The sequence below is a fragment of the Notolepis coatsorum genome (assembly GCF_963971535.1).
Source record: "Notolepis coatsorum genome assembly, chromosome: 7".
Lineage (NCBI taxonomy): Eukaryota > Metazoa > Chordata > Actinopteri > Aulopiformes > Paralepididae > Notolepis > Notolepis coatsorum.
The window spans coordinates 94587772-94597771 of record NC_140171.1 but is presented as its reverse complement, the minus strand read 5'-3'; the positions used below and the strand labels follow the sequence as shown (position 1 = coordinate 94597771).

The 10000-nt window shown below is 45.8% G+C and overlaps 1 protein-coding gene across 1 annotated transcript in view; it reads left to right on the top strand.

The window, feature by feature from the left end:
* Positions 1–10000, top strand: part of LOC311231699 (voltage-dependent P/Q-type calcium channel subunit alpha-1A-like) — a 188165-nt gene that overhangs the window by 127237 nt on the left and 50928 nt on the right. The window contains 1 exon segment of the mRNA XM_084318327.1: positions 1259–1355. Coding sequence (XP_084174453.1) covers positions 1259–1355 — 97 coding nt within the window.

Genomic DNA, 10000 nt, shown 5'->3' with positions numbered 1-10000 from the left:
CTCGAATACGCATTAAATCAATGTTATAAGACATTGATATCAAGAGCTATCTGTAGCTACTGCTAGCCGGCTAGATGACGTTAAGACAGAACTTTAGTTCAATGGGACATTTCGTTTTGAACAGTAAACTAACGTCAGCTAACGCAAGCTAAAGCTAACTGAGGTATGAACATGAACTACTAGACTTTCTGGATCATTTGTTGATATCAGGAGCTATCGGTAGCTAGCCGGCTAAATACCGTTAGACAATGCCTACTAAACGTGAATAGTTGACTGGGTAATTTAATTTGTTTAAACAGTAACGATAGCTAGGTAGCTAATGTTAGCGCAGGTCGAATGCACTACAGACTCGAGCAGAGGAGCCGCACCTCTTTGTTTACAAACTCTACACGGGGGCGGGCGGGGCTAGGGAGGAGGAGCAGCGGCAGTTTGCAGGTTGTGTGTGTCTGAGACAGACAGCGAGTGAGAGCTTCGCTTGATCGGTTTCCGCTATCGGCGAATATGACTAATTATCGGAATTCACAGATTGCATATTTATACTGAGTATCGGCCGATAACGATCGGTGGCCGATCGATCGGGGCATCCCTAGTTAGAAGTCCCAAAACGCTAGCGACATTAGCATTAAAAAAACAATAGTAGTCCAGCTGTAACTTACATAGCTTGTAAACTAGGTTCCTCGAGTAGTGTATTTCCAAACGGGGCTTTTTAGATAGATTTTTAGTGTCCAAACCGCTCTGTTCGCGTTGGGTTCTGAACTCTGTCATCAAGCCGTGCGGTTGTTTTGTCGGCACGTTCTTCAGCTCAAGGAGTCAGATTTAACATCCTCAGATTTGCTACATGAAAGTGACGTCACGTGTCTCCTGTCCGTCACGGAGCGTATTCAGGGGGCGTTAAAGGGGCAGTTCACCCAAATTTTTTCCGCAATCGAATGTGTGTTTTATTTTACAATCTGATTATTCATTTGAATATAGACTATTTGTTGACAGCCCTGAAAGAAATATAAAGTTATTGTTTTAATTTAATGTAGACTAACAATCGAAAAGCACCTCACCTCTGCTGGGCCTCTACAGTACGTACTGTTTATTTTTCCGACCTAGCCCCGCACCCTCCCTGCGTATCTATGGCGACCTGTGCCTCTTTTTTTCCCTCTGTGTTTTGCAGTCACTTCTCCCCCCCTTTACTCTCTCTCTCTCTCTCTCTGTCCATGTTCTCTGTGTTCCTGCGTCTAACCTCCACCCCCTTGTATTTCTCTTGCAGTGGGCGCATACATTATAAGGATATGTACAGTTTATTGAGAGTTATCTCCCCTCCTCTGGGCCTTGGCAAGAAATGCCCACATAGGGTGGCCTGCAAGGTTTGGACCCCAACCCCTAAATCACAACCTTAACGCAACCTGCTCGCCTTATTATTAAGAGACTGCAAATGAATGTCGCTCTTCTTCTCTCTCACACACTAAAAAAAATATATTATTTTCTACTTTTTTCCCCTTTTGGTTTGTTTCCATTTTGGGTTTGCTTTTTCTTTCTTTTTTTTCTTTTTCTTTTCACACTTATTTTTGGTTTTCTTTGTTTCAATCTCATATTTGCATCATCAGATCACAGTTTTCTATGCATTCTGATATGAGAACGAGAATGTTTGGGACAATGCAGAAACGCACACACACACACACACGCACACGCACACACTCAGATACACGCTCACGTGAAGCATGACGTGGTGCAGTGCACTCACTATTGTCTTCTCACTGAACGCTGGGGAGGGAGGGAGGGAGGGAGGGAGGGAGGGTCCACCTTTATTAAAAGAATCTAGACCCCAGGTGACCGTTGTCTCTCAGCTTGATGTCTCTCTCGGTCTAGCAGTGGGGTTTGTACGACAGGGAAGCTACTGTACTGTAGGAACCGGGTGGGGGGCTGGGCAGAGCCATACATAGAGAGAGTTTGGTTGGGCAGAGCCATACATAGAGAGGGTTTGGCCACAGAACGTTTCCATGTGAAAAGTGAAACTGTTGCTATCATGCTCACCTCCAAGACTCCGTCCTGTTTATATGAATGGGAGTGTGCGTGCCAGCTCTGGTCTTCCTGAAGTCCACGATGAGCACCTTGGTTTTCTTGGTGTTGAGGGCCAGGTTGTTGACGTCTCACCACGCTGCCAGGTGCTGGACCTCCTCCCTGTGGGCCGACTCATCGTTGTTTTGAGGCCCAGCACAGTTGTGTCGTCTGCAAACTCGATAATGTTGTAGGTGCCATGTACAGAAGTGCAGTCGAGAGTGAAGAGGGAGTAGAGGGGGGGGCTCAGCGCACAGCCCTGTGGGGTGTTCAGGGTGAGGGTGGAGGAGGTGAGATTGTCTATCCTAACAAACTGGGGTCTGTTAGTCAAGAAGTCAAGTATCCAGTTGCAGACGGAGGGGTTGATGTCGAGGTCCTTGGTTTCCTACAAGGTCACCACGTTTAGAGGGGATGATGGTGTTGAATGCTGAGCTGAAAGTCGATGAGCATCCAGGTGTGAGAGGGCGGAATGTAGCGCTGAAGAGATGGCGTCTTCCGTGCTCCTGTTCTCACAGTAGGCAAATTGGTGTTCATCCAGTGAGGGTGAGAGGCCAGATTTGAGGTGAGCCAGGATCAGCCTCTCGAAGCACTTCATGATAATGGGGGTGAGTGCAACATGGCGGAAGTCATTAAAGCTCGCTGCAGAGGAGTGTTTAGGCACTGACATGGTGGAGGTGGTTTTGAAGCACACAGGAACAACTGCCGGTGCTAGTGACAGGTAGAAGATATCAGTTAGGACCTGTGTCAGCTGCTCAGCCCAGTTCCTGAGCACACGGCCGGGGATGCCATCAGGGCCAGCTGCCTTATGTGCATTAATCCCGCTCAGTGCAGTACACACGTCAGTGGAGGAGAGAGTGATGTGTTGGTAGGTACCTCCTGGTTGTATCTATCAAAGCTGGCATACAAGTTATTGAGCTCATCAGGGAGGGAGGAGTCAGTGGTAGGGGAAGAGTTGTTGGTGGGTTTATAGTCTGTGATGGCCTGGATGCCCTGCCCCATGCATCGGGGGTCGGAATTGTTGAAGTCTTCAACCCTTCGCTTGTGGCCGTGCTTGGCCCGCTTGATTCACCTATTCAGGTTAGCCCTGGCTGTGCAGTATGCTTTGTTTGTTATTTAATTTCTTTTTTTCATCGACGAACAATATCACTGACCCTTAGCTGCCAGAGTTGTACCCTTCCTGCTGACTTGTTGTACAGAACTTGCATGTCGCTTTGGATAAAAGTGTCAGCTAAATGACTAGATGTAACCATTTTAAATGTAATGTAAATGTGTGCTTATGGCTATTGTTACTACACCACCAACCATCTGTCAGGTTTAAGAAAAGTTGGCTTTTTCAGCATGTTGTGACCTGTGGCCAAACCAACTATATTTGTGACTCTGCGTTTATCTTTGGGTAGGAGGGGAGTGGTGGGAAGATTCAGGGTGTGTGTGTGTGTGCATGTGTGTGTGCGTGTGTGTGTGTGTGTGTGTGTGTGTGTGTGTGTGTGTGTGTGTGTGTGTGTCTGTGTGTGTGTGTGTGTGTGTGTGTGTGTGTGTGGTGAGGTAGACGAGGGGTTTTAGTGAGTAATGAATCATTGATTGACATTATGAGCCACCAACCAGTCCCCTCACAGTGGCGCTTCTCTCTTGCTTGCTCTGAAGCCTCGCTGTGAGTTCTATATGAACGGTGAAAGTACCGTATTGTCCTGAATATAAGACAGAATATAAATGTATTTTTACACCCTGATTTAACCCCTATCGATGGATTCCCTGCGATCTCACAATCACTGGCTTCAGAAGACAGTGATGCTAATGTTGGATGATCCACTGGCTCACCAGTAGGTTTTAGAGGGTTGAAATGAAGGCCACGTTAACCAATCAGGTGTAGTTATAGTTCACATGTTGAGATCACAGTGATCAATGAGGCAGTCTGATTGAAATATAATCTACGGTTCTACTTTTAACTTTGAAATCTAAATGAGTTTAGAAATAGGCCAGTCAGTAGGCTACAGAAATTAATGCCTTTCTTTTTTTTAATCTTTTTTAAATTTGTTTTATCTTATGTAAACATAACAATTGCATTTAAAATAATATGTAAACATATACCTACCTTGTTTTATCCAATATGTTAGTATTACTGGTAGCCCACATTCTGGTCTGGTTTCCATATCCATAATACAATATAATGTGTATTATATTGTGGTCAATACGGTAACAACCCTTTTCACCTCCTATAGAACGATGTCTCAACGACAACTTACTAAAACAAGATTAATAACAGTAACAACACCTACACCTACATCACCCTCACCTAATTCTCTTTCCCCTCTCTCAGTATGCCACCCCCCCAATCTCTCTCTCTCTTTTTCTTTTACCTTCTCTCTCTCCACGCGTGTCCACATCGGTCAAAACAATAACCTCTTGTGTATTTGTCCCCTCCCCCTCTCTTCCCTTTGTCAATTCCTTTCATTTTTTATTTATTTTTTAATCTCCTCTTGTCTCCCTTCCCTTCCTTCTCCCCTTCCTCCCGTCCTCCTTTCCACCCCCTCTTCCTCTTCCCCACATCCCCTTCCTCCTCCCCACCTCCCCCTGTGTCCCCCGACCCTCCTCCTCCTCCCTCGTCGTTTATTTTTTCTCTCCGTTCGTTCGTTCGTTTCCACGTCGTCCGTCTACGTTTTTGTGTCCCGTCTGTCGTGCGTATGCCTTTTGCGTACGCATACGTCTGTGTCTGTGTCTGTGTGTGTGTGTGTGTGTGTGTGTGTGTGTGTGTGTGTGTGTGTGTGTGTGTGTGTGTGTGTGTGTGTGTGTGCGTGTGCGTGTGTGGTCACTGCAGTGGCAGGATCAGTTACACAGACATGTATCAGATGCTCAGACACATGTGTCCACCGCTAGGCCTGGGGAAGAGATGCCCCGCCCGGGTCGCCTATAAGGTAGCCTCCGCCCCTCCCTCCCTCCTCCTTCACCTCTATTCTCCTCCTCTCTTGTCCTATAAGGTAGCCTCAGCCCCTCCCTCCCTCCCTCCCTCCCTCCTCCTTCACCTCTATTCTCCTCCTCTCTTGTCCTATAAGGTAGCCTCCGCCCCTCCCTCCTCCTTCACCTCTATTCTCCTCCTCTCTTGTCCTATAAGGTAGCCTCCGCCCGTCCCATCCCTCCCTCCCTCCCTCCTCCTTCACCTCTATTCTCCTCCTCTCTTGTCCTATAAGGTAGCCTCCGCCCCTCCCTCCCTCCTCCTTCACCTCTATTCTCCTCCTCTCTTGTCCTATAAGGTAGCCTCCGCCCGTCCCATCCCTCCCTCCCTCCCTCCTTCAACTCTTATCTCGTCCTCTCTTGTCCTATAAGGTAGCCTTCACCCTGTCCCTCCCCTCCCTCCCTCCCTCTCTCCTTCACCTCTTTTCTCCTCCTCTCTTGTCCTATAAGGTAGCCTTCACCCTGTCCCTCCCTCCCTCCTTCACCTCTTTTCTCCTCCTCTCTTGTCCTATAAGGTAGCCTTCACTCTGTGCCTCCCCTCCCTCCCTCCCTCCTTCACCTCTATTCTCCTCCTCTCTTGTCCTTGGCCTCCCCATCGCTGGGATGATCGCCCCCCTCTCCCTTCCTCCCCTGCTCTCGTCTCTTGCCGACGGGGAGTTCCCCCCCCACCCTCTCCCGTTCTACCTCTCTTCACTCCTGGCTTCCCCCTCCTCCCTCTCCCCCTCCCTCACTAGAGGTCCACAGTGCCGCAGCTCTCCTCTTCCACCAGACTCTTCTCACAAGATGAAGCCACGGTAATTTTAACATGTGACACAGGTCCACGGTTGTCCCAGATCGTAAAGAAATTGCATCATTTCATACAGTAAAACTGTGATAGACCGATTAATGGTCTGGCCGTAATTTTGAGACAATTGGCGTCTGCCAATGACCTCGGTGTCCGCTAGCGGCAAAGGGAACCGCTCCCGCCTACCTCCGGTCAATGGTCTCTAACTACACACCCTCAAGACCCCTACGCTCTGCATCTTCTGGCCGCCTCAGACCTACTCCTATCCAAGCTCCGGGAGGGTCATCAAGGAGAAGCCGCCCATTCTGCGTCCTTGCCCCACAATGGTGGAATGAACTACTCACCCCAGTTAGAACAGCCGAAACCCGTCCAATCTTTCGCCGTCGACTAAAGACGCACTTCTTCAACCATTATCTGAAATAATAATAAAATTTAAAGATATCTAACCCTAACTAACCTTACTGTCATGCACTTGTCCTAATATACTAACCTACACTGTAACACTCAACACTTTGATGAACATTGTTACTCAGCTGATAGAGTTGTGCCCTTCCTGATGACTTGTCGTACAGAACTTGTAAGTCGCTTTGGATAAAAGCGTCAGCTAAATGACTAAATGTAAATGTAAACTTATGCATAGCATTCACCCATTCACACACCAATGGTGGAGGCGACCATGTAAAGTGCCAACTTGCTCATCGAGAGCAGTTAGGAGCAAGTGTCCTTGCTCAAGGACACTTCGACACACTGCTGGAATCAAACCGGGAACCTTCTTATTACCAGACGACCGCTCTACTGCCTGAGCCACTGTTCTATCTAATGTGCGGTCATATAGAAATGCATGAACACATGGTTAGGGGAACTAATCATCAGTTGGTCCCAGGAGCGCAGCCACCAGTTCAGTGTCGCTATTGTGTGGGTTATTTTTATAGTATGGTAGTATGCTAGTATGGTATGCTAATTGGTATTACATTTACGTCTAAGTGGTGTTAAAAAGGTCTTAAAAAGTCTTACATTTTACTTGTTGAAACCTGCAGATACCCTGGTCAACCAGCACCTGCTAACAAGTCAGACCCTTTAGCTTAGTTGGTTAGTGTGGCCGCCTGTGGATTTCATGGTCCCAGGTTCAAATCCACTTGGTTACAACAGTAATAATAATACAATTTATAATTACCAGATAGCTGATTTATATTTACCAGCCAATTGAAGTTCTAGTCAGCCGAGTAAATACCGGCTGATGGAAAACCTGCCACTCCCACAAAAATGTACGTAGAATTCCTTTGATTGTGGTCATTTACTCACATTATTAAAATGAGATTCCTAGTTGACAAATGTAATGTTAGTAATGTAAGTACAAACCTAGCTGTCGTCAACAGCTAAGCTAGCTAGCTAATATAGCTAACATTAGTAAACTTATGTTCAGCAATTTTGTGTCTCATTTGTTATTATTAAATAGCGATTTAAGAGTAATAGTAATGCAAAGATATAAAAAAAAAAAAAATCATTATATCTTATATATTATATCTTATATCGGCCACCCTGCTCTCTAAATAAGGATACCAGCGGTGGCCATTGAAGAAACCCATGTTGAATGACCGTTACAGTAAAATTAAGATAGTTCATAACTTTCACCGTTTTAATCAGTGTTTCCTGGTATCATCAACAGGCACAACATAATTATATTAGATTAGATTCAAATATTGTCATCATACAGCACAAGTACAGTACCACGAAAAGTTTGGCATCCAACCAGAGTGCAAATGCAGCAGTAAAGTGCAACAGCAATATGTACAGGTGATTAAACTGGGTACAAAATATACAAGTTATATACACTACTAGAGTGTAGTTATAATCAGACAGTGTTGTAGTCTAATCACTAAATCGCAAGTTGAGTCTCGAGTCCCCAGTGTTCAAGCCCGAGTCCAAGTCACCAAAGAAGAGCCAGAGTCGAGTCCGAGTCGAGTCCCCATTACCCTAGTGACAGTCCGAGTCCAAGTCAGAGTCATTAACACTTTGAGTGCCACGGACGAGAATTCTCGTTATTTCATGCCGACCGTTGAGTGCCACAAAGCGAGAAATCTCGTTTTTAATCTTTTTATTTTTTATTAGCGATTCCCATTCATATTTCATCAATCTAGCCTCTCGTTACCACTGGAACTCTCTCTGAGCTCCATTGGGAAAATACCGCCCCCTATCGTGTCTCCCTGTGGTACTGCACCCCATTGGATTAGACTGAATGAAAAGCATGGGGGAAAAAAATCCTGCTTCCTCATTTTACTTCTCAGACAAGTCACCCGAGACGATCGGATTCATTCTGGACCATCAGAACAGCGTGGAATCGGTGTTTCGACCACCCAGCGTTGGATCAATAAACGCGATCGATATTTGGAATGGCGATCAGGAATTGGAATAATCTTTTTGGAGAACATCTGACCTGAGGTAAGGAATCTATTTTACCAGTCTTAGGATAATCAGAGCTCAACGTGGGCCCTATGTGTGTGTGTGTGTGTGTGTGTGTGTGTGTGTGTGTGTGTGTGTGTGTGTGTGTGTGTGTGTGTGTGTGTGCGATCAGGAAATAAGAGATTCGATTTTTCAGCCCGCTTCTCTAGCGTGCATAAGTACACATAATTATACTATCGATAATCTAGCGTTTATTTGAAAACGATTCATAAATAGGCCGAAAAATTACAACGTGTTTTGTGTATTACAGTAAAGGGCGTTTATCACAGAATCTTCTGAAATCTTCTGGAAGTTTCAAGAAACTAGCGTTTTTCAAAATGGTATAAAACGGAAATGAACCGATTAAAAAACTATCCGTTTTGGGGCGCCCTCGTGGCACATACCATAGTGCCTTGCGCACCTACACGGCCGACCCGGGTTCGATCCCAGCTCCCGTCGTTATTTGTCGCATGTCCTCCCCACCTCTCCTCCCGTTCGCCCTCTCCTCTGTCGGTCCTGCGTGACCAATAAAGCTGTAAAAAAGCAAAAAAAATTATTAATAAAATAAAATAAAAATCCGTTTCGACAATGTTGACTGCAAACAAGTCATTGATAAGCGACAGCCAGATTAGACACATAATTTAAGATGTAGTTTATGCGTTCGCAAATATGAGAGCGCTATCATTGAAGTGGGTGGTGGCACGCAACAAGGTTTTGAGACAGGGAGGCGTGGCATCCAAAGTGTTAAGGTTGAGTCCACTCCACTCTCGCAGTCAAAGAGCTGACATAGAAATGAAAAAAGGTCTACGTTAAACATAAATGACACAGCGGTCACCATTTCAAAGGAAGTTTATTTACTTTGTGACACAAATGCACTAGCCATCAATATCATATGCCAAATGATTAGGCCTAAAAAAAGTATGTATTTAACATTTATTTTTAAATACATAACAGAGTCTGCATCTTCCAAGTCCGAATGCAGTCAATGCTCGAGTCCAAGTCCAAGTTCGAGTCATCAGTGCTCAAGTCCAAGTCGAGTCACAAGTCCTGAAAATCAGTCCAGGACTCAAGTAGTACAACATTGTAATCAGATGTATGTAATTTATGCTGCTTTACGATCCCAGAGATCCCAGAGACATTCACTATGTCATGTGGTAGAATTATTCTAGCTAACCCTTCGCCAGAGGCTAACGTTATGGCCGTAGAGAAGATTCTTCCGGAACTGGATACGGGGGCAGACATTGTGGAGCTCTGTTCCCGCCCAAACCCCTCCCCCCTCCCTCCCCCTGACGCCCAGCGCTGTCCTTCCTATTGTCTGTTAGTGGTGGTTGTGGTGGTATTTTTGGTGGTGGTGGTGGTGAGCGCTGTTCTCTTTCCTCTCCTCCGTCCCGAGGATGGAGGGATGGGCTTCGTCATGAAGTGATAGTGGAGTGGTAGTCGGTTCTTTTCCTTTTCACCCCCTTTGCCTTCTCTTCTCGGGGGCCGCAGGAGTGAGGGAACGAGGGAGGCCTTGCCAGCCCTTCTGCACCGTGCACGGACGCAGGCACACACACACACACACACACACACATACACACAAATATGTCCCTCATTTAAAATCATTAAAAAGTCCACGAATGAAATACGAATGAGAGTCGGTACGAAAGCCCTCATCTCATTTCTCTCATTGCAAACAGGCACAATTACTTGTTGAAAAGTATAACACAACATACATGAACAGAAAATATACATATGTATTATCTGGGTCAAATCACTTTGATTGGGTTGCAGGTATAACATGTAGTC